The 25,418-nt window shown below is 43.4% G+C and overlaps 2 protein-coding genes across 2 annotated transcripts in view; one reads left to right on the forward strand and one right to left on the reverse strand.

Annotated features, from left to right (window-relative positions):
• Window positions 1-1,209: 1,209 nt before the first annotated feature.
• mrpl19 (mitochondrial ribosomal protein L19) lies at window positions 1,210-12,082 on the reverse strand. The gene is made up of 6 exons (XM_021611497.2): window positions 11,923-12,082; window positions 11,560-11,683; window positions 11,201-11,319; window positions 5,753-5,887; window positions 3,200-3,381; window positions 1,210-2,879 (listed from the first exon to the last, which is right to left on the reverse strand). The coding sequence occupies exons 1-6, from the start codon at window positions 11,999-12,001 to the stop codon at window positions 2,646-2,648; spliced, it is 873 nt and encodes a 290-aa protein (XP_021467172.2). The 5' UTR covers window positions 12,002-12,082; the 3' UTR covers window positions 1,210-2,645.
• A 3,603-nt stretch (window positions 12,083-15,685) lies between these two features.
• LOC110529360 (protein eva-1 homolog C) overlaps window positions 15,686-25,418 on the forward strand; it is a 192,060-nt gene continuing 182,327 nt past the window's right edge. Inside the window, exon 1 of the mRNA XM_036984740.1 lies at window positions 15,686-15,993. Within this exon, the coding sequence (XP_036840635.1) occupies window positions 15,885-15,993 (109 nt within the window). The 5' untranslated portion in view covers window positions 15,686-15,884. The remainder of the gene's footprint in view (window positions 15,994-25,418) is intronic.

Here is a 25,418-nt window from a genome sequence, read left to right on the forward strand (position 1 = left end):
AATGGTCGAGTGCTGCCAGTGTGTGTAGTGTGTGCATGCATGTGTCTGTGTGTGGGAGCGTGTTTATGAGGATGTGTGGTCCATAATGAGTTGAGTAAACATCTGGCATTCCTGTATTACAGACCGCTCCTGTAATGTGGAGAAATTACAGAGTGTAGGAGGAGTCCGATCACACACACAGATCACAGGCATGACATTACAGGCTCCAGGGGTGTTTACCGACACAAACACACACATCACCGGCATGACTTTACAGTGCTAACTGTAACTAACACTATGGAACATGTCATCTCAAAACCACATTGTTTTCCCACTCACTATAGGAAAAGTAAACTACTGCAGGTGTCCATAGCTAGTTGATGTAAACATCTACTCAAGGCTATGAACATATTTGCCATTCTTTTACAAAGGAATCTATTTTTTTATTTTTTCCCCCTATGTGCTGCTGCGCTCCATTTAAATAGATACTAAAAGTGCACATTAAGCAATACAATGCCTCATGAACGCCATCAGTTTCAACAAAGACTGTTCCGTTCAATGTTATGGCGCAACAGTGCCCCCTAGTGGCAACATGAAGTGTTTCAACATGGTAATTACATGGAAAAACTGCAAGCTCCTCGTAACTTTGTACAGTTAATAACTAAAACACAAAAAGGTCAACGTAGCAGTTTCTTATTTGAATATGATGAGGTAGTGCAGGGCTGGCCAACAATCCTCCTGGAGAGCTATTGGCTTTCACTCTATCATAAAAAAGGAAAAGGAGCATGCCATCCTGTAATTTAAAGCCTACTCAAATTTGATAACATTTTGCATACGACTTGACTTCCTATTTTTGCGTACACAAAAGACATACCAACTAGGACGTACTATGAGAATTTGGACACAGGCCTTCTCTCTGGGCTGGCACACTGTTCCATTGACTGAAGACCAGGCAGGAACTCTGAGACTGTCCTAATATGGGTCTTCCTGTCATCATTAATACTGAAATGGTAATTAGTACAGCTCTCAGTTCCTCAGATCACGTTCAGCGTCCAACTAGCACTAATGCACACTTCACATGACCACAGACTAATTCTCACGCTCAGGTGCTTCGGCTCTGCTACAACTGAAATCAATGCATTATAAAACAGTCAAGTGTTTGTCTAGAAAAATGGGACCTATCAAGTATCTTACAACATCATACATCATGTATTAAAAGGACAAGGGAAACATGTTTAACAGCTTTTTAATTTAGAAATGGATACTTGCAACTGCACATTGATATGCATAAACACTTTTCCAGACATACAATACAAGATACGATGAAGCAAGCAGGTAACCACAGCTATGCAGACGGTTCCACCATCGTCCCTGGGTGATTGACTCCTAAATGTTCCTCTCCACCTCTCACCAGACATCATGTACATGGAGACGGGTGGAAGACCGAGGGCCATCGAGTGTTGAAAGAGCTTAACAGGGATGGCTGAACACTGTTCCTCAGAGGCAGTACTGTCAAGGGCTTTTCATCTCCCAGCCACTTCATCCATCTATTCATGTCACTAATTGCTCATTGAGTGAATAAACGAGATTTGTTTTCCACAACTTTATGTAATGTATTGATTTGACAGTAAAACCAGCACACTGCAGCCGGGGCTGCCCACCCTCTCACTGGAGCTGCCCACCCGCTCACTGGAGCTGCCCACCCTCTCACTGGAGCTGCCCACCCTCTCACTGGAGCTGCCCACCCTCTCACTGGAGCTGCCCACCCGCTCACTGGAGCTGCCCACCCGCTCACTGGAGCTGCCCACCCTCTCACTGGAGCTGCCCACCCTCTCACTGGGGCTGCCCACCCTCTCACTGGAGCTGCCCACCCGCTCACTGGAGCTGCCCACCCTCTCACTGGAGCTGCCCACCCTCTCACTGGAGCTGCCCACCCTCTCACTGGAGCTGCCCACCCGCTTATTGAACTACCCACCCGCTCACTGGAGCTGCCCACCCGCTTATTGAACTGCCCACCCGCTTACTGGGGCTGCCCACCCGCTTATTGAACTACCCACCCGCTTACTGGGGCTGCCCACCCGCTTATTGAACTACCCACCCGCTTATTGAACTACCCACCCGCTTACTGGGGCTGCCCACCCGCTTATTGAACTACCCACCCGCTTATTGAACTACCCACCCGCTTACTGGGGCTGCCCACCCGCTTATTGAACTACCCACCCGCTTATTGAACTACCCACCCGCTTACTGGGGCTGCCCACCCGCTTATTGAACTACCCACCCGCTCACTGGAGCTACCCACCTGCTTACTGGGGCTACCCACCCGCTCACTGGAGCTACCCACCCGCTTATTGAACTACCCACCCTCTTACTGGAGCTACCCACCCGCTTATTGAACTACCCACCCTCTTACTGGAGCTACCCACCCACTTATTGAACTACCCACCCTCTTACTGGAGCTACCCACCCGCTTATTGAACTACCCACCCTCTTACTGGAGCTACCCACCCGCTTATTGAACTACCCACCCTCTTACTGGAGCTACCCACCCGCTTATTGAACTACCCACCCTCTTACTGGAGCTACCCTCCCTCTTATTGAACTACCCACCCTCTTATTGAACTACCCACCCTCTTACTGGAAGTACCCACCCCTGGTTAAGAGGGTTAGGGGGATGTTGACTTGCTCATCTCTGTCTGCACCTCCTTAAGGAAGCGCTCCTCCAGGGCCGTGGTGTCGTACTCTTTCAGCATGTCATACTCCCGCCAGGGCTCCGCCCACTTCTGGGCGTGCTCCAGCTTCTCGGGCGACAGACACAGGTCGAAGCGGATGCCCTGCACGTTGTACTTGGGCCGCTCCCAGCGCTTGGACCACGGCTTAGGACGCATCCGCACTCTGGTCTAGAGGGAAGAGAGATACAGGTCAAACCAATACTTCCCTGTACAGACAGGCCTCGGGTGATGAATCTGTACCAATCATGGCTTTTTTTTGCATGTTTGTTGAAAAATAAAAGGCCACTTCTATGTTATGAGAACTGACTTCAATTGTTAAGTGAAACATACATCTAAATATGAAGTGTCTAAGCATCGCGTTAAACAGAATAAACAACTCATGTTTGATTTGAGCTGACTAACAGCCATATCTGCTGTTCATTCAGAGGTCAATATAATTGATTGATTAATAACTGTGTGTCATGAGAGAGTGGAAGCCAGACACATACTTTATTGACGGGCACGTCCCCGGTGACAGAGTGGGGCACAGGCTTCATGTCCAAGTTCACGGTGCTGTACTCGGGCAGGGCGTCTCTCAGGTACATCAGATTGTTGTCCAGCCTTTTCTCCAGCTTCAGCACCTCCAGCTGCTGCAGCCGTGGGCTATACATTTCATAGCAGATCTCAACTCCTGAGGGAGAGAGAGAGATACACTCAGCCAATAATTATCATGGCCTAGGGCACGTGTCAAATTCCCGTCCTGGAGGGCCGAGAGTCTGCAAGTTTGTACTTGATCGATCAATTAAGCTCATTGATTAGTTAGGAACTCCCCTCACCTGCTTGTCTTAATTGGACACAAATTGAAAGGAAGTAACAACAGCCAGCAGACAGCCCTCCAGGAAGTGTGTGTCACCCCAGGCCTTTAATCAGAGTTCACAGGCACTAAATCAAGTCTGCCCACACCTGGTCCTGGGGTGGCCCTCTGCTGGTTTTCACTACGATCCTAATCTAGAACACCTGACTACACTCAACAAAATGTATCAAACACAACATGCAACAACTTCAAACATTTTACTGAGTTACAGTTCATATGAGGAAATCAGTCAGTGAAATAAATTCATTAGGCCCTAATCTATGGATTTCATATGACTGGGAATACAGATATGCATTTGTTGGTCACAGATACCTTAAAAGGTAGGGCCATGGATCAGAAAACCAGTCAGTATCTGGTGTGACAACCGCTTGCCTCATGCAGACATCTCCTTCACATAGAGTTGATCAGGCTGTTGATTTTGGAATGAAGTCTCACTCTTCAATGGCTGTGCGAACTGGAACATGCTCAATGGGTGACATGTCTGGTGACTATACAGGCCATGGAAGAACTGGGACATTTTCAGCTTCCAGGAATTGTGTACAGATCCTTGTGACATGAGGCTGTGCATTATCATGCTGAAACATGAAATGATGGCGGCAGATGAATGACAACAATGGGCCTCAGGATCTTATCACGGCATCTCTGTGCATTCAAATTGCAATCAATAAAATACAATTGTGTTCGTTGTTCATAGTTTAAGCCTGCCCATACCATAACCCCACCACCACCATGGGGCACTCTGTTCACAACGTTGACTTCAGCAAACTGCTCGCCAACACGACACCATACACACTGTCTGCCATCTGCCTGGTACAGTTGAAACCGGGATTAATCCATGAAGAGCACACTTCTCCAACGTGCCAGTTGTCATCATAGGTGAGCATTTTCCCACTGAAGCCGGTTACAACAGTGAACTGCAGTCAGGTCAAGACCCTGGTGAGGACGAAGAGCACGCAGATGAGTTTCCCTGAGACTGTCTAACAGTTTGTGCAGAAATTCTTTGGTTGTGCAAACCCAGTTTCATCTGTCCGGGTGGCTGGTCTCAGACAATCCCGGAGGTGAAGAAGCCGGATGTGGAGGTCCTGGGCTGGTGTGGTTACACGTGGTCGGTGGTTGTGAGGCTGGTTGGACATACAGCCAAATTCTCTAAAACGACGTTGGAGACAGCTCACGGCAAAGAAATGAACATTACATTTTCTGGCAACAACTCTGGTGGACCTTCCTGCAGTCAGCCCACCAATTGCACACTCCCTCAAAACTTGAGACATCTGCGGCATTGTGTTGTGTGACAAAACTACACGTTTTACAGTGGCCTTTTGTCCCCAGCACAAGGTACACCTGTGTAATGATCATGCTGTTCTTAATATGCCACACCTGTCAGGTGGATGGATTATTTTTGGAAAGGAGAAATGATCACTAACAGGGACAACAAATTTGAGCACAACATTTTAGAGAAATAAGCTTTTTGTGCGTGTGAAACATTTCTGGGAACTCTGAAACATGGGACCAACACTTTACATGATGCGTTTATATACATATAGATATTTTTGTTCAGAATAATTTGCTGCTAACCAGGAGAGAGTGATAGCATGCCTATTTAAAAACATGTTCTTTCTTATTTAATCTCTATTTAACTAGGCAAGTTAGTTAATAACAAATTCTTATTTACAATGAAGGCCTACACCGGCCAAACCCAGATGACGCTGGGCCAATTGTGTGCCGCCCTATACGACTGCCAATCACGTCCGGTTGTGATACAGCCTGGATTCGAACCAGGGTGTCTGTAGTAACGCCTCAAGCACTGAGATGCAGTGCCTTAGACCGCTGCGCTACACGGGAGCCTACCCAGTAGCTCTCCAGGAAGTATTGGCCACCCATGAACTAAACCAATGGAAACTGAGGTTCTACACTTCAGATTGAATAGTGTCACAATGGGTTCTACGTTTCAGATTGAATAGTGTCACAATGGGTTCTACGTTTCAGATTGAATAGTGTCACAATGGGTTCTACGCTTCAGATTGAATAGTCACAACTGATGTTTCAGACTCATCCAACGAAGATATTTATCCAGGAAGCAATATAACCTTCTATGCCACTGATTTAACCTCCAGAAGAGCCTTGGCGGCATAAACACGCACACACTCTCTCTTCACATGAGAACTGTTGTGTACTTCATGACTATCCCCACCTTGGCCGTCGATAATATTCCTAAGGACAAATGTGGCTCCCAGTCCATGGCCACCTCTCTGGATGCAGATGCCCATAAAGCGGTTGGTTTTGCCGCTGGCATGAGGGTCCGCCATGGTCACAGCTAAGACACTCCCTGTAAAACACAACGACTAATTTAAGTCGATCAAAATCAACACATTAATTTGATAACAGCTTTAAAAAGATAAAGGTCAGTATCGCTCCTCATAATGTGATGAGATATACAATACAGTGCATTCCGGAAAGTATTCAGACCCCTTACCCTTTTCCACATTTTGTTACGTTACAGCCTTATTCTAAAATTGATTTAAATGTTTTTCCTCAAATCTACACACAATATCCCATAATGACAAAGCGAAAACCGGTATTTAGAATTGTATGTACATTTATAAAAAATAAATTACAGAAATAGCTTAAATACATAAGCATTCAGACCCTTTGCTATGAGACTTGAAATTGAGCTCAGGTGCATCCTGTTTCCATCATCCTTGCAATGTTTCTACAACTTGGAGTCCACCTGTGGTAAATTCAATTGATTGGACATGATTTGGAAAGGCACACACCTGTCTATATAAGGTCCCACAGTTGACAGTGCATATCAGAGCAAAAACCAAGCCATAAGGTTGAAGGAATTGTCCGTAGAGCTCTGAGACTGTGTCGAGGCACAGATCTGGGGAAGGGTACCAAAACATTCCTACCGCATTGAAAGTCCCCAAGAACACAGTGGCCTCCATCATTCTTAAATGGAAGAAGTTTGGAACCACCAAGACTCTTCCTAGAGCTGGGCACCCGGCCAAACTGAGCAATCGGGGGAGAAGGGCCTAGGTCAGGGAGGTTACCAAGAACCGGATGGTCATGCTGACAGAGCTCCTCTGTGGAGATGGGAGAACCTTCCAGAAGGACAACCATCTCTGCAGCACTCCACCAATCAGGCCTTTATGGTAAAGTGGCGAGACGGAAGCCAAAAGGCACATAAAGACTCTCAGACCATGAGAAACAACATTCTCTGGTCTGATGAAACCAAGATTGAACTCTTTGGTCTGAATGCCAAGCCCCACGTCTGGAGGAAACCTGGCACCATCCCTACAGTGATGCATGGTGGTGGCAGCATCATGCTGTGGGAATGTTTTTCAGTGGCAGAGACTGGGTGACTAGTGAGGATCGAAGGAGAGATGAGCGGAGCGAAGTACAGAGAGATCCTTGATGAAAACTTGCTCCAGAGTGCTCAGGACCTCAGACTGGGACAAAGGTTCACTTTCCAAAAGGACAATGACCCTAAGCACACAGCCAAGACAACGCTTCAGGACAAGTCTCTGAATGTCATTGAGTAGCTCAGCCAGAGCCCGGACTTGAAACCGTTCAAACATCTCTGGAGAGACCTGAAAATAGCTGTGCAGGGACACTCTCCATCCAACCTGACAGTGCTTGAGAGGATCTGCAGAGAATAGGAGAAACTCCCCAATATACAGGTGTGCCAAGCTTGAAGTGTCATACCCAAGAAGACTCAAGGCTGTAATTGCTGCCAAAGGTGCTTCAACAAAGTACTGAGTTAAAGGGTCTGAATACTTATGTAAATGTAATATCAGTTACATATACTTAATACAATTGCAAAGATTTCTAAAAAACAGTTTTTGTTTTGTCATTATGGGGTAGTGTGTGTAGATTGATGAGGGGAACGTAAAAGTGTAGATTGATGAGTGTAACGTAAAAGATATGGGAAAAGTCAAGAGTTCTGAATACTTGTAGTTTTTTTGTTATGGTATACCATATTAGTAACAATTACATTGTAATTGTTCATTGGAGCTGGTGTTTTGTAAATGTCTAGTATAGCAGAGAGAGCGTGCAGTCTTTCTGCAATTTGAAAATTAAACTGAACACACACACACACACACACACACGACCTGTATGCAGACTCCTAATTTGCAGAACTCCACCCGTCGAACAGGAGGGTGTAAAGCTCACAACACAACACAAAACAGATATTCAGCAGTGCTCTTAGCATTTGATCTAAGTAATACATTTGCCAATTCAATGGATTTATAAATTGTTGGAAATAAATAAGCAGAAGACAAAGAGACACCATGACCTATTCTAAACTGGGATATCCAAGTTCACCTGACTCTACTGCTCTCACATTTTCACAAGTTAAAGTAAACCGTAATTTGCGAACCCATTAAAGGAGCGACGATGGTGAAACAATGACCTCTAAACATTTCCTTCCTGAGGAGGATCTCTGCTGTCGACCTCTAGTCCTGTGTACACACAGCGTCTGCAAAGTTCGCCTACAACAATTCTGGAAACAGAAGGGAACTCAGGAATGTCCAATGTGCCAGAAAATAATGTCAATGGACGACCCTCCACGTAACCTGTCCACCCCCCCATGGGCTAGGTCTGTCTTCTGTGCACGGCTCTGCAGCCCATCCCGTGCCCCCTGCCTTGAACCCTGCTTTTAGTGGAACCTGGAACTGCAAGGATTGTGCACCGCTCGGGAGCCATGACCAATGTATAATTGTCCTGCTAATAACAGGGATAATAATATATATGTGAGAATATCCAAGGGGCTTTTAAATAATTCTAAATGAATAATGATCGCTTTGTTTAAAAAAAATAACATTTCGGAGATGATTTCGTTTTCAAATAACGTTTAGTTTCTATTTAGGTTTATGTCACCCATTCATCGTCAGACACAGTAGGACCCAATAGCATAATCAGTGCTCTAACTCTAATGTAGGGGATACATTGGCTGTGGCTTGTAGGGGATACATTGGCTGTGGCTTGTAGGGGATAAATTGGCTGTGGCTTGTAGGGGATAAATTGGCTGTCGCTTGTAGGGGATACATTGGCTGTGGCTTGTAGGGGATACATTGGCTGTGGCTTGTAGGGGATACATTGGCTGTGGCTTGTAGGGGATACATTGGCTGTGGCTTGTAGGGGATAGATTGGCTGTGGCTTGTAGGGGATACATTGGCTGTGGCTTGTCGGGGATACATTGGCTGTGGCTTGTAGGAGATAGATTGGCTGTGGCTTGTAGGGGATACATTGGCTGTGGCTTGTAGGGGATAAATTGGCTGTCGCTTGTAGGGGATAGATTGGCTGTGGCTTGTAGGGGATACATTGGCTGTGGCTTGTAGAAGATACATTGGCTGTGGCTTGTAGGAGATAGATTGGCTGTGGCTTGTAGAAGATACATTGATGATGACTGAACGCAAGTAGCTTTATTGCAACAGAATTGATCACATTTTCAGCATGGTTCGTTGAATGGCGCTCTCAATAGACTGTTCTGTACAGGGCTGGCTAGTAGCTTAGCCCTTTGATCAGGACTCTCAGTTCCATTACATTATACATAAGAGTCATTGGACGAAGGCGTCTTCTGTAGAGGGGAGATTTGTTAAGCTCCCCCGGTGCTCAAATCTCAACATGAACATACGCTGCTTGCGGTACGGTATTGGAAGCGTACGGACCTCAGTGTTCCCACACAGCCATATCTCCATGTTACAAAGCTTGTTTATGGAAAGCAGACGGAGGACAAAAGAGGACCCTCTGTGTTAATTAGCTATCTAGCACGGTCCAAATACCTGCGTGTAAGAGTAACTGGGGAAGAGTAGCAGACATACAGTTTTATCAGATGATGTCACCTGTATGGATCTGTAACTGCTACAGTGTAGTTTAGTAGGATGGAGGCTCTATACCTGTATGGATCTGTAACTGCTACAGTGTAGTTTAGTAGGATGAAGGCTCTATAGCTGTATGGATCTGTAACTGCTACAGTGTAGTTTAGTAGGATGAAGGCTCTATAGCTGTATGGATCTGTAACTGCTACAGTGTAGTTTAGTAGGATGGAGGCTCTATACCTGTATGGATCTTTAACTGCTACAGTGTAGTTTAGTAGGATGAAGGCTCTATAGCTGTATGGATCTGTAACTGCTACAGTGTAGTTTAGTAGGATGAAGGCTCTATACCTGTATGGATCTGTAACTGCTACAGTGTAGTTTAGTAGGATGAAGGCTCTATAGCTGTATGGATCTGTAACTGCTAGTGTAGTTTAGTAGGATGGAGGCTCTATACCTGTATGGATCTGTAACTGCTACAGTGTAGTTTAGTAGGATGAAGGCTCTATAGCTGTATGGATCTGTAACTGCTACAGTGTAGTTTAGTAGGATGAAGGCTCTATACCTGTATGGATCTGTAACTGCTACAGTGTAGTTTAGTAGGATGAAGGCTCTATACCTGTATGGATCTGTAACTGCTACAGTGTAGTTTAGTAGGATGGAGGCTCTATAGCTGTATGGATCTGTAACTGCTACCTGTATGGATCTGTAACTGCTACAGTGTAGTTTAGTAGGATGGAGGCTCTATAGCTGTATGGATCTGTAACTGCTACAGTGTAGTTTAGTAGGATGGAGGCTCTATACCTGTATGGATCTGTAACTGCTAGTGTAGTTTAGTAGGATGGAGGCTCTATACCTGTATGGATCTGTAACTGCTACAGTGTAGTTTAGTAGGATGGAGGCTCTATAGCTGTATGGATCTGTAACTGCTACAGTGTAGTTTAGTAGGATGGAGGCTCTATACCTGTATGGATCTGTAACTGCTAGTGTAGTTTAGTAGGATGAAGGCTCTATACCTGTATGGATCTGTAACTGCTAGTGTAGTTTAGTAGGATGGAGGCTCTATACCTGTATGGATCTGTAACTGATACAGTGTAGTTTAGTAGGATGGAGGCTCTATACCTGTATGGATCTGTAACTGCTAGTGTAGTTTAGTAGGATGGAGGCTCTATACCTGTATGGATCTGTAACTGCTAGTGTAGTTTAGTAGGATGGAGGCTCTATACCTGTATGGATCTGTAACTGCTACAGTGAAGTTTAGTAGGATGGAGGCTCTATACCTGTATGGATCTGTAACTGCTAGTGTAGTTTAGTAGGATGGAGGCTCTATACCTGTATGGATCTGTAACTGCTACAGTGAAGTTTAGTAGGATGGAGGCTCTATACCTGTATGGATCTGTAACTGCTACAGTGTAGTTTAGTAGGATGGAGGCTCTATACCTGTATGGATCTGTAACTGCTACAGTGTAGTTTAGTAGGATGGAGGCTCTATACCTGTATGGATCTGTAACTGCTAGTGTAGTTTAGTAGGATGGAGGCGCTATACCTGTATGGATCTGAAACTGCTACAGAAAGTGCATATTTTTTATTTAAAGGATTGTTTCTTGCAGATGAAAGAGAAAGGGTGTTTGTCTTGAAAGCCGTAACACAAGCGTGGGGATTGTAGTTCACGAGGCAGTTGCGGGCTAAATTAATGGATGAGAACTGTAGGGAGAAGGCAGATTGCCGCCTAGAGTTTGAGAGAGCTAGCTAGTAGCCAAGATGGGATGGTGTGTACTGAAGTCTCATTTATAAACCAACTGTCTCAAAAGGTCTCTTACCAACATAAAACTCCGGAATGTTCAGCACTTTCCTCCTCTGGATCATGTCTTTGCGCTCAATTGCGAACTTCAGTGGGTTTATTCTCTGTCGGGGAGGGATGAATTCTGGACTCAGGAACCTGTATTCAAAAACAGAACCAAAACAGGAATGGAATGATATCATGTTGAATAATTGCTGATAAAACAGGAGGAATTGCAAAAGGAACCTAACTACAAATCACATTGCAGTTTGTGTTATCATGCCAATGTTTGACAATGACAGAAATTGAGTTGGCAAGAACAACTATAGGACCAGGTTAGCATCACATCACCATGTGTTCAGTTTTATGAACACAGCTTGTTAGCTAGAATGCTCTTACTTTCGCAGTGAAGCCTCGGACTGTGTTTTGTCAATTATGACAGGTTTTGGTGGAGGGGTGAATTTTGTTGGCTTGCCACCGTCACTCCCCTCGGCGAGGCGACGCATAGACGTGGACAAGAAACCTAAGGAGGAAACAAAAGACTCAGTCTGTTTATAATATAAACCTTTTAATAGCAATGTCGCACTAGAACAGCAGCTAGCTAGCTAACACCAATGTAATTTTGTTACAAAGTGACTAGCTAGCTGGCTAACGTAGCTAGCAACGTTTAGGGCATTTGGGGCTAAATCTTGCTAAGGAATACCCAACGCATTGCTAGCAACCCTTCGAGATATACTTATTTTATAATTCCATGTGACTTACGTTCATTTTGCTGTTGTATATTCCGTAACAGCTTTATTGAAAACATAACTTTGTCAAGCTTTCTTGTGCTAGCAGCCATATTGGAAGCTGACCTTCGCTGTCCATGTGAATTGTTACGGAAGCCGAAAAGGGATGTGTCTCAAGAGAGACGCGACATGCACATCATCCTTTCATCCACACGATGTCACTAAAGACATAGGCTACATCAAAGAGCCACCGGTAAAAATGACAAGGAGGAGGAGACGGAGGAAGAGGAGGATGGTGGTGTTGAATCATTTCAGCATTTCAATCAGTCATAATAATTTCAGTTGATTCTAATGCCGAAGATATAACCTACTGTGCTTTAGCAATGAGGAGGATCCACTGAAGGAGAGCTTGAACCACTGCCCTGTGGTTACAGTGTGAGTAGCGTGCCCTACACTACCATCTGTGACATAAAAGCCTGGGCCTCTTGGTACAGGCAGTATACCTTGCCATACAGATGCTACACTATTCCCACCCTGCGTCCAAACCCCAATGCGAACCAGGGAACATTTCCAACTAGGTTCTGAGAGATTCCATCAATGTAGCAATTAAAGAGGATCAGCCAGTGCCATGTTTAAACCATGCCTCTTGGCCAGGGTTTCCCAAACCTGGTCCTGTGGACCCCAAGAGGTACACATTTAGTTGTTTTTTTCCCCCCTGACACTGAATCAAATAATACATTCTTGATAATGGCTTCATTATTTAAATAAGTTGTGTAATGCCTGGGCAAAAAACAAAATGTGCACCGGCACCCTTTGGGGTCCCCAGGACCGAGTTTGGGATTGCGGGCCCAGAGGCATCCTTCTCACAAACACAGTGGCGACCCGTCATTCTGGGCCCAACTTTTTTGAGCCCCAATTTGAGCCCCATTGTTTGCAAACAATGTAAAAATATATATATACACTACCGTTCCAAGGTTTGGGCTTACTTAGAAATGTTCTTGTTTTTGAAAGGAAAGCAAAAAATGTGTCCATTAAAATAACATCAAATTGATCAAAAATAAAGTGTAGACATTGTTAATATTGTAAATGACTATTGTAGCTGGAAACAGCAGATTTTTTTAATGGAATATCTAAATAGGCGTACAGAGGCCCATTATCAGCAACCATCACTCCTGTGTTTCAATGGCACGTTGTGTTAGCTAATCCAAGTTTATCATTTTAAAATGCTAATTGATCGTTAGAAAACCCTTTTGTTATTATTTTAGCGCATCTGAAAACTGTTGTTCTGATTAAAGAAGCAAGAAAACTGGCCTTCTTTAAATTGGTTGAGTATCTGGAGCATCAGCATTTGTGTGTTCAATTACAGGCTCCAAATGGCCAGAAACAAATAACTTTCTTCTGAAACTCGTCAGTCTACTCTTGTTCTGAGAAATGAAGGCTATTCCATGCGAGAAATTGCCAAGAAACTGAAGATATCGTACAACGCTGTGTACTACTCCCTTCACAGAACAACTGGCTCTAAACAGAATAGAAAGAGGGGTGGGAGGCCCCGGTGCACAACTGAGCAAGAAGACAAGTACGTTAGAGTGTCTAGTTTGAGAAACAGATGCCTCACAAGTCCTCAACTGGCAGCTCCATTAAATAACACCCGCAAAACATCAGTCTCAACTTCAACAGTGAAGAGGTGACTCCGGGTGCTGGCCTTCTAGGCAGTTGCAAAGAAAAAGCCATAACTCAGACTGGCCAATAAACGATTAAGATTGGCAAAAGAACACAGACACTGGACAGAGGAAATCTGCCTAGAAGGCCAGCATCCCGGAGTCGCCTCTCACTGATGACGTTGAGACTGGTGTTTTGCGGGTACTCTTTAATGAAGTGATCCCAAACTTTTGAACGGTAGTGTATGTCATTGAGTTAATAAAGCCACATACAAACATTACCTATTTTTTGTTTTCTTGAGTAAGGCAGCTCCAAAATGCAGGTGTTTAAGCCTAGCTCAGTGCTTTCTGTGGTGGTGGGGCAAGCCAGTAGAAAATATGGAGCGTTCCACCGTGATTGGCTCAGTGTTCAGTCACTCATGGGGACAATACGTCACTGTCAAGTCTAAGGGCAGAGCTAGAAAATTCTAGCCCCTTGGGTACTGCCATAGAGTTAGATTAGAAGTGCCCATCCAAGAAGGCTCAAAGTCATTGGCCACAGGTAAAATTACTGGCCAAACGCTCTAACCACTAGGCTACCTGCTGCCCCAAGTGGCTATTTTCCAAGTTTAAAATGATAAACATTCAAAATTGGCCACACTGTTAATGAAGCATGATTTGTGCCGTACTCTCTCCGAACTGCGAAAACTTGACTTCAGTGAGTTCAATACAACTATGAAGTCAGGAATAAAGGAGCTCCGACTGGGAAAATTTGTTTTGAACGGTCATCCAACTCTGAATTGTAAATCCGGCCTCTTTCTAGAGCTACGACTTGAAGATCAATGACGTCATCATAATTCGACCTTGTTCCCAGTTGTTTTGAAAGCATCATAAATCCAGAGAATGACAGACTTTGATGACAAAATTTGCCCACGAAGGACCGTCACACCACTTTCCTGTTCAAGTGAGCACAGCACAACAAGGTGAGTCCAAAAATGTCTTGTATGCTGCTGAAATGATGTAATATGACAGGGAGATATGTATACTGTAGCTAAGAAAGTAATACTGTGTATGTTGTGTAGTAAGCTGTTAGTAGCCCATGTGCCTCACCCTAATAATTTGGTCTATTTACCCCTCTTAAGTTTTCCTACTGTTCTGACTCGGTGGTACACATGTAGCCTATAACCTGTTTTAGAGAAATGTAATCATTGAATATTCTAAGAGCTTTCATTGTCTGCTTTTATGCCCCCTGTATGTATCCTACCGTTCTGACTTAGTGTACAGGAAGAACACTGTAAGAACGGTGCATGTTCTGAATTCTGTCACTGTACATTTCAAAAGTGCTAAACAAATAGTTATATTGACTATGTCCATCCTCGCTCGCTTATGAATGTCATAATTGAAATTACGGATTGCCTCTTACACGCTTGTTGTCCCCTTACACCATAGCTTGTATATCTCAATTTGTCATTAGAAACTACATTTGTTTAAGCAGGTCAGCCATAACAGCCATGCTTTTTAAAAAGGCAGTAAATGAGGCTGAATGAACTGTTTCACTGCCAGAGAAGTCTCTGCTGATAGGCAGGTGTATCAGTGGTAAGGTTTTGGGACTGCTGTTGGGACAGCTTTATGTAGGTCCTAACAGTTTGTGGGCAGCATTTGTCACCGTTATGTTGCAATTAATGTATTCGTTAGTGTTGTGTTGTGTAGTGGCTTTGCTGTCATGCATTTTTTTGCCCCACCAAGATTTACATGCTAAAATTGCCACTGCACAAGCAAGCTGGTGACATTCTGTGACAATCTCAGTTCTATGCGAAGAGTGCAATTTTAAAATTGTTTTCAATTCCATAAATTTACTGATGTAAATCTTTTCTAATTACTGATTTTGTTCTTGTCATCTTTGAATTGTGGTATTTTTGTTAATTAAAAAAAAATCTAATCCGAATGACAGAACCGAAGTTGTCTCTGGGAAGAAATAAAGTTATTTATATTATATTTCTGAATGGATACAAAAATGGTTATAATCGCTTGTAATAAATATAGTGACTGTCCACCCATAGACTTTACTGATGCAGCGCTATTGAGACGCGGGCTTTGAGACCATGCGGATACCGCTCCTACAGGTGGGCCAGCCAGCCACTTCCACACGCAGTTGGAAATCTAAGTTTCCAAGTGAATTGCTGCTTGGCTCGAGCTCTCGTTCCTTCTCTCCTCCGAGGAATGATGAGGTGATTCGGAGCACCAACAATGGGACCGAGCATGTATTGATGCTTGCCACGCAGAACCTAAACTCCAAAGCAACCCTGGACCTTCAGAACGTGGAGGAGAAGTAACTCCAAAACGTCTCGCTGTTTCAAGGATGTTCTTCCCAGATGTGCCTCTCTCAGCCATCAATTACGCGCTTGTGTTGGGAATAACGTGTCTGACGGTCTTCTGCAACTTCACCAAAAGTTCCTCTGAGTTTTCAGGTTGGGAAAGCATGCTTACCCCAGTCTAATTGATGCTGCGTTTGTTTTACCATTGTTGCCTATACTTGGTGTAATACATGCCGTATACTAGTTGTTTTAGGCTGGAACAAGTGAGGGCGATACATTGAGAAAATCCATATTGGGTGGTGGTGGTCAGGTGATAAATTCGCGGTCATCTGCACAGAAAGTATTTTGGGCTAGGCTACTATGTTTCAGATTTGCAGAGTTCCATGCGGATTGTTATTGGTTGTAGTTTTTACTACTTGTTTTGTAGTCTATGGGCCCCATTTGGCGTGTTACAACCTGCGTGTTTGCTTCAAATAAAAAAAACGTACGCTTTTAAAGGCACGCAGTAAGATGAAGGCATTTCAATCTACAAGGACCCATGAGCACCAACATGAGATGTTCATAGGAGCATGTCCAATTGGGTGTCAAGTGAAAACGAAGAATCTATTTTATTTGAGAAATGAAGGCATATATATATTTATATATATACTTTAATACACACACAGTGTGGGAAGTATTCAGACTGTTTCCTCATTTTGTTATGTTACAGTCTTATTCTAAAATTGATTCAATCGTTTTTTCCCCCTCATCAATCTACACACAATACCTCATAATGACAAAGCAAAAACAGTTTTTTAGAAATGTTTGCTCATTTTTTACAAATAAAAAACGAAAATAAATAATTTACATAAGTACTCAGACCCTTTACTCAGCACTTTGTTGAAGCACCTTTGACTGCGATTACAGCATTGCGTCTTCTTGGGTATGACGCTATGATGCTTGGCACATCTGTATTTGTGTAGTTGTTCCCATTCTTCTCTGCAGATCCTCTCAAGCTCTGTCATGTTGGATGGGGAACGTTGCTGCACAGCTATTTTCAGGTCACTCCAGAGATGTTTGATTGGGTTCAAGTCCGGGCTCTGGCTGGGCACCTCAAGGACATTCAGACACTTGTCCCGAAGCCAGTAATGCGTTTTCTTGTCCGTGGACTTCACCCCAGTCCGTGGGGTGAAGTCTGTGCTGCTGAAAAATGTCCCCACAGCATGATAATGCCACGACCATGCTTCATCGTAGGGATGGTGCCAGGTTTTCTCCAGACGTGGTGCTTGGCATCCAGGCCAAAGAGTTCAGTCTATGTTTCATCAGACTGAGAGTCTTTAGGTGCCTTTTGGCAAACTCCAAGCCAGTTGTCATGTGCCTTTTACTGAGGAGTGAGTGGCTTCCGTCTGGCTACTCTACCATAACAGCCTGATTGGTGGTGTTGCAGAGATGTCCTTTGGAAGCTTCTCCCATCTTCACAGAGGAACTTTAGAGCTCTGTTAAAGTGACCATTGAGTTATTGGTCACCTTCCTGACCAAGGCCTTTCTCCCCTAATTTTAGATTTTTAGATTCTTCAAAGTAGCCACCCTTTGCCGTGATGACAGCTTTGCACACTCTTGGCATTCTCTCAACCAGCTTCACCTGGAATGCTTTTCCAACAATCTTGAAAGAGTTCCCACATATGCTGAGCACTTGTTGGCTGCTTTTCCTTCACTCTGCGGTCCAACTCATCAAAAACCATCTCAATTGGGTTGAGGCCGGGTGATTGTGGGGGCCAGGTCATATGACAATATAATGCAGCACTCCATCACTCTAATTATTGGTCAAATAGCCTGGAGGTGTGTTGGGTCATTGTCCTGTTGAAAAACAAATTTTAGTCCGACTAAGTGCAAACCAGATGGGATGGCGTATCGCTGCAGAATGCTGTGGTAGTCATGCTGGTTAAGTGTGTCTAGAATTCTAAATAAATCACTGATAGAGTCACCAGCAAAGCACCATCACACCTCCTCCATGCTTCATTGTGGGAACCACACATGCGGCAATCATCTGTTCACCTACTCTGTGTCTCACAAAGACACGGCGGTTGGAACCAAAAATCTAAAATTTGGACTCATCAGACCAAAGGACAGATTTCCACTCATCTAATGTCCATTGCTTTTGTTTCTTGGGCCAAACAAGTGTCTTCTTCTTATTGTTGTCCTTTAGTAGTGATTTCTTTGCAGCAGTTCGACCATGAAGGCTTGATTCACGCAGTCTCCTCTGAAGAGTTGATGTTGAGATGTGTCTGTTACTTGAACTCTGTGAAGCATTTATTTGGGCTGCAATTTCTGAGGCTGGTAACTGTAAATAACTTATCCTCTGCAGCAGAGGAAACTCTGGGTCTTCCTTTCCTGTGGCGGTCCTCATGAGAGTCAGTTTCATCATAGCGCCTGATGGTTTTTGCGTCTGCACTTGAAGAAACTTGACATTTTGAAATTGAAATTTTCCAGATTGATTGACCTTCATGTCTTAAAGTAATGATGGACTGTCGTTTCTCTTTGCTTATTTGAGCTGTTCTAGCCATAGTATGGACTTGGTCTGTTACCAAATAGGGCTTTCTTCTGTATACTACCCCCTTGTCACAACACAACTGATTGGCTCAAACACATTAAGAAGGAAAGAAATTCCACAAATTAACATTTAACAAGACACACCTGTTAATTGAAATGCATACCAGGTGACTACCTCATGAAGCTGGTTGAGAGAATGCCAAGAGAGTGCAAAGCTGTCATCAAGGCAAAGGGTGACTACTTTGAAGAATCTCAGATATAAAATATATTTTGATTTGTTTAACACTTTGGTTACTACATAATTCCATATCTGTTATTTCATAGTTTCAATTATTCTACAATGTAGAAAATAGTAAAATAAAGAAAACTGCCTCTGGAAGCATCGTCAGCACAATAACTTTTCGTCGGGAGCTCCAAGAAAAGGGTTTTCATGGCTGAGCAGCCGCACACAAGCCTAAGATCACCATGCGCAATGCCAAGCGTCGGCTGGAGTGGTGTAAAGCTCGCCGCCATAAGACTCTGGAGCAGTGGAAACACGTTCTCTGGAGTGATGAATCACGCTTTACCATCTGGCAGTCCGACGGACAAATTAGGGTTTGGCGGATCCCAGGAGAACGCTACCTACCCCAATGCATAGTGCCAACTGTAAAGTTTGGCGGATGAGGAATAATGATCTGGGGCTGTTTTTCATGGTTCGGGCTTGGCCTCTTTGTTCCAGTGAAGGGAAATCTTAACGCTACAGCATACAATGACATTCTTGACGATTCTGTGCTTCCAACTTTGTGGCAACAATTTGGGGAAGGCTCTTTCCTGTTTCAGCATGACATGTGCAAAGTAAGGTCCGTACAGAAATGGTTTGTCGAGATCGGTGTGGAAGAACTTGACTGGCCTGCACAGAGCACTGACCTCAATCCCATCGAACACCTTTGGGATGAATTAGAATGCAGGGCCATGCCTAATTGCCCAACATCAGTGCCGCTCTCACTAATGTTCTTGTGGCTGAATGGAAGCAAGTCCCCGCAGCAATGTTCCAACATCTAGTGGAATGCCTTCCCAGAAGAGTGGAGGCTGTTATAGCAACAAAGGTGGGACCAACTCCATATTAATGCCCATGATTTTGGAATGAGATGTTCGACAAGCAGGTGTCCACATACTTTTGGTCATGTCGTGTAGCTATATACAGAACAGTACACTAAAGAAAAGTAGAGTACAGTAGAGCACACTATAGTGGAGTACAGTGTAAGGTGCTGTTTTGCACTGTACTCTACTGTAATGTACTAAACATGTGTAATTTACTGTACTGAACTCTAGAGTGATATCCAATCTTGTGACCAACCAAATGTGGTCTTGTTTGGTGGTGGAGCTCATTCCAATGACAGCCCGTGTGTAGAATAAAACCCAAATATGCAAAACAACAACCAAAAGCATGTAGCATATGACTTTGTGTACCTATTCAGGATACATCACCATGTAGAGAAGGACATTCATAATTATTCACTTCAGTATAGTACAGATCAGGGACCCATGTTACAATTCCGTTACCATAATTATGTTAGAGGATGTAAATTCACTTCACCTACTGTCGTACAATAACCAAAATAAATGTGTCAAATTCAAGGTGTTGTGTCATAGCTGACACCCAATTATTTCTGCAGGCGCCTTTGAATCTTAATTCGTAGTCGTTATTTTAAGAGATTTTGGAAAATGTGGTTTGCAATAAAAACCGAGGGAGATTTGACCCTAATTCTGACATTTTCTGTACAGCCTAAATTGTTCAAAGCAGTCCTAGAGTTGTATGGTTTGTTAAACTTTGAAATCAGTGTTTTTTTTTGTTTGGCATCCATTTTTTAAGTGAAAAATGTAATTTCCCATGTGCATGCCTTCAAAGAGTGGCCCACCAAAACAAACGTAAACGATGGTGATATCCCGTCCCATGGCTATTCAAGGAATGACATTTCATAGAGCAATGTCACTATTTTTTTTTTTTATAGCTACGGAATTCTTCAAATTCTACGACAACAAAGCCATAAATAATGTTTTTTTGTTGTTATTATACGATATAGAGTTGTACTAACCTCAACATCCTATGAATTTACAGGAAATGTTACACTGTGGCTTTAAACATGCTGAAAGCCTCATGTGCCTTGGTCTGTGTGTCATGGCACTTCTTGTTTTGCTACTTGTCAATAGCCCACATGCTTTTGCTGTTGCCAGTGCCTCGATATCAGTTATTGTAGGCCTGTTTTCATTAGCCCAGTACTCAAACGCACTGACATTTGTAAAAAGCACATTTAACTTCCTGATCATGCTTGTAGATAAAGACATGTCAGAATGGTGTTAATGTTTTACTACATAAAAGATTATACTACTACCTCACCCAGTTGGGAATAACCCACATTCTTTGTACTTCCGAGACATGTTGAGAATATTTCAAGAGCATTGACAGACATGGACATATACAGACATGGACATATACAGACATGGACATATACAGACATGGACATATACAGACATGGACATATACAGACATGTGAATGTTTCCTTGTTATTTAAAACTGAAGCAGTATTTCTGACAGTTCTTTAGGCCTACATGTGTTTTATCTACTTAATATCCTTGCACGTTTTCTTTATATCTACAGAATAATGCCATTCGATAAAGCACACGCCCTTACTGTCATGGTCTATTGTAATGAATGGAAAAGTCTCTCGTTTGAGATTGGAGGCTTCAGTGATTCTCTAGCCCCCAGCCTAGACCAGCCCTCTAAGCAGCAGCAGGGCTGGAAGTTTTGTTTACTGTGTCATAAACCAGGAGGAGAGCTTTGTGTCAATGTGAATTGGCTTCTAATGGGTCTCCTAATGCTTGTAAATGAGCAGACAAATGCCTGACTGGGGCCAAGGTGTGAAAGAGCAGATGTGTTAAGTTAACGTGTGCGTGAGTGCCTGTTGCTTAGGCGATTGCTCTGTCATTACCTCTCAAAATGCTGATAACTTTACATTTTGAGTTTGTTCAACTCTATATTGTCCAGAAATAGATTGAGTCAATGGATGGGACTAATACAACCTCACAGAAAACATGTTACTAAAACCGGTTTAGTCTAGATTTAATGTCGGGACAGCTTTTTAGATTTTACCTTTATTTAACTAGGCAAGTCAATAAGAACAAATTCTTATTTTCAATGACCGCTTAGGAACAGTGGGTTAACTGCCTTGTTCAGGGGCAGAATTACATATTTTTACCTTGTCAGCTCAGGGATTCGAACAGCTTTATGAATATCATGGGTTAGACTCCATTATCGAAACATTGGGTTAATTTTAAATTTGCAGGAGTTAATTTTAAATTTGTTCCTTTGGGCCGGGCATGGGAAAGGAAACATCATTGTCATATATGTCCCTTCATTCCTGGTTCCTAAACTCTTAAGTTATATTAGGTACAGGGCCGGGGGTTCGGAAACGTGTTTGCTCACCAGGACCACTGCAACCCAACATACCAATGCAAATACTGCTGACTTGGCCGCATTCAATTCAACGTGAATTAAGAAAAGAATCCTGCTCTCAAATACCTTCTCGGGGACTGAAAGACAACTTTAGCAATCAGGCACATTCTTGGCCAACTGGCATCTCCTTGGAGACCAAGGACCAAGCCTTTGATTGACATCTGCCTGCTGAGCTGAGGACAGTGACAGAAGTGGCTGATTTGAGACCCTACATCTGTCATTGAGAGGAGATGGTCATCTCTAGGCCTAGCCTACATCTGCAGGGAGGAGAGGCTAGACGTTCTGTCTCGTGGTCTGAAGCTGTAACTCAATTGTAATTAATGGTTTTCTTTCTTGTATAGGGATAGGTTTCCAGTTACTTTCACTGTTACTCTTAAGCCTATCGTGTCGTCAAGGGTCATAAAAGAGAGGAGATCATTAAGGCTTGAATCCTAATGCGCTTCAGTCAAATGCTTTTTCAAATCTCCCATTGACTTTAATGAACAATTTACTCTTAAGTCCAATGTATGTGCACTTACAGTTGGAGTCGGAAGTTTACATACACTTAGGTTGGAGTCATTAAAAATAATTTTTCAACCACTCCACAAATGTGTACTTAACAAACTATAGTTTTGGCAAGTCGGTTAGGACATATACTTCGTGCATGATGAGGTATTTTTCCAACAATTGTTTACAGACAGATAATTTAACCTATAATTCACTGTATCACAATTCCGGGGGGTCAGAAGTTTACATTCACTAAGTTGACTGTGCCTTTAAACAGCTTGTAAAATTACAGAAAATTATGTCATGGCTTTAGAAGCTTCTGATGGGCTAATTGACATTATTTCAGTGTACCTGTGGATGTATTTCAAGGCCTACCTTCAAACTCAGTGCCTCTTTGCTTGACATCACGGGAAAATCAAAACAAATCAGCCAAGACCTCAGAAAAAAATTGTAGACCTCCACAAGTTTGGTTCATCCTTGGGAGCAATTTCCAAATGCCTGAAGGTACCACGTTCATCTGTACAAACAATAGTATGCAAGTATAAACACCATGGGGCCACTCAGCCATCATACCACTCAGGAGGCATTCTGTCTCCCAGAGATGAAGGTACTTAGGTGCGAAAAGTGCAAATCAATCCCAGAACAACAGCAAAGGACCTTGTGAAGATGCTGGAGGAAACAGGTACAAAATGATCTATATTCACAGTAAAATGAGTCCTATATCGACATAACCTGAAAGGCTGCTCAGCAAGGAAGAAGCCACTGCTCCAAAACCGCCATAAAAAAGCCAGAATACAGTTTGCAACTGCACATGGGGACAAAGATCGTACTTTTTGGAGAAAAAAATTGACAAAAATAGAACTGTTTGGCCATAATGACCATCGTTATGTTTGGAGGAAAAAGGGGGAGGCTTGCAAGCCGAAGAACACCATCCCAACCGTGAAGCACGTGGGTGGTAGCCTCATGTTGTGGGGGTGCTTTGCTGCAGGAGGACTGGTTCCCTTCACAAAATAGATGGCATCATGAGAAGATAATTTTGTGGATATATTAAAGAAACATCTCAAGACATCAGTTAAAGCTTAGTCACAAATGGGTCTTCCAAATGGACAATGACCCCAAGCATACTTCCAAGGTTGTGGCAAAATGGCTTAAGGACAACAAAGTCAAGGTATTGGAGTGGCCATCACAAAGCCCTGACCTCAATCCTTTGGAAAATGTGTGGGTAGAACTGAAAAAGCTGGGAATTTTTGCTAGGATTAAATGACAGGAATTGTGAAAAACTACATTTAAATGTACGTGGCTAAGATGTATGTAAACTTCCGACTTCAACTGTATCTCAAGTTAGGCTCTAAGGGAAGCCATATGGAAGAGAACTTCAAGAAGAGAGGTCATGATGGTCAGTCCATCTACATAAGGGCTCTCCAACCCTGTTCCTGGAGAGCTACCGTCCAGTAGGTTTTCACTCCAATCCTGTTCCCGGAGAGCTCCCGTCCGGTAGGTTTACACTCCAATCCTGTTCCTGGAGAGCTACCGTCCAGTAGGTTTTCACTCCAACCCTAATCTAGCGTTCCTGATTTATAATAATTAGCTGGTTGATTAGCTGAATCAGTTTAGTTACAATTGGGGTTGGTTTGAAAACCTACAGGAGGGACGTGCCGGGAGGTAGAGGAAATGGTGACTGCTTGCATCTGAAAGAGTGGTAGAGGGAGTGTGTGATAGTGAATGGAAAATAGTGAAATCAGAGAATAGAACAAAATTAGTAGAAGTTGTAGTAGAAGACAAAGACCTGTCCAATAATGCATTTCTTATTGGACTGTGTTTTTTGGACAAGGAGATTCATTTGGGAAATCCATTTTGTAATATCAAGGACTGTGAAGAAAGCAAACTTGTCCATGTGAGAATGTCAGAGCAGGGCACCTGCCAAAGGAGTTATAGTTGAATTCTCGTTGGATATCGACAATGAGTACCTTAGTCAGAAAATCCCAGGAGTGGTCTGTGCACGTCGCCTCATCCGTATGGTAAATGGAAGGAGAAAAGCCTGTGGATATTATTGTTGTTTGAGGAGACTCTACCGGAATATGTGAGGTATGCCGTGAGAGCATTTGCATCCAAACCATTACAGTGTGGAAATTGTAAAGGATATGGTCACGTGTCAAATGTTTGCAGACGGGAGAAGTATGATATTGAAGAATCTGTGAATGGAATGGTTGCAACTGTGGTGGGGATCATACTCCAGACTTCCTTGAGTGTCCTGTTAGGGTGAAGGAGGTCGGGGTGTGAAGGATCAGGGCTGCACAGCGGATCTCCTATGTGGAGGAGGTGAAGAGAGTGGAAGGGGCAAGAGGCCACAGTGTGGAAGTTATGGTGGTAGATGCATTGCAACCAGTTGATAGTTTTGGATACACTCATTGTGAAGAAGGTTGATTTTGTGCCATTTATAGCCACCGTGCTTAATTGTACAGCACAAGTGTCTAAGAAGTCCAAGAAGCTGGATATCATATCTGCAGCTGAGAACGTTTTGGAGCTCCAAGACTTTTGTCGCTAGGAAATGTCTCGCCCTCACAGGAAGCTTCTGAGCATGTGTTGAGACCTGATAAGAATGATTTCTTACTGAAAAGCAGGTTGATTTCCTTACAGAAAAGCAGGTTGAATGTTTTTTTTGTTTGGTAGCTTGTATGATATTTTATTTATTTTTACCCAAATGTTTTCATTTCTTGGAATCCTTATTATCCACCTGCACAGTAGGTGGCAGAATGCTGCAGAAGAAACCTACAGGAGGATAGCTCTCCAGGAACAGGGTTGGAGTTAAAACCTACAGGAGGATAGCTCTCCAAAAACAGGGTTGGTGTTAAAACCTACAGGAGGATAGCTCTCCAGGAACAGGGTTGGAGGTAAAACCTATGGGAGGGTAGCTCTCCAGGAACAGGGTTGGAGTTAAAACCTACAGGAGGATAGCTCTCCAGGAACAGGGTTGGAGTTAAAAACCTACAGGAGGATAGCTCTCCAGGAACAGGGTTGGAGTTAAAACCTACATGAGGATAGCTCTCCAGGAACAGGGTTGGAGTTAAA

This window comes from Oncorhynchus mykiss, chromosome 8 (assembly GCF_013265735.2).
Source record: "Oncorhynchus mykiss isolate Arlee chromosome 8, USDA_OmykA_1.1, whole genome shotgun sequence".
Taxonomy (NCBI): Eukaryota; Metazoa; Chordata; class Actinopteri; order Salmoniformes; family Salmonidae; genus Oncorhynchus; species Oncorhynchus mykiss.

What these genes read in the sequence shown, in the direction of transcription:
- mrpl19 (XM_021611497.2), bottom strand. Translation starts at nt 12,001, where the DNA reads ATGGCTGCTAGCACAAGAAAGCTTGACAAAGTTATGTTTTCAATAAAG. An exon ending in TATACAACAGCAAAATGAAC is followed by an intron (nt 11,684 to 11,922) that starts GTAAGTCACATG and finishes TTTCCTCCTTAG; the next exon opens with GTTTCTTGTCCACGTCTATG. An exon ending in GGGACGTGCCCGTCAATAAA is followed by an intron (nt 2,880 to 3,199) that starts GTATGTGTCTGG and finishes TCTTCCCTCTAG; the next exon opens with ACCAGAGTGCGGATGCGTCC.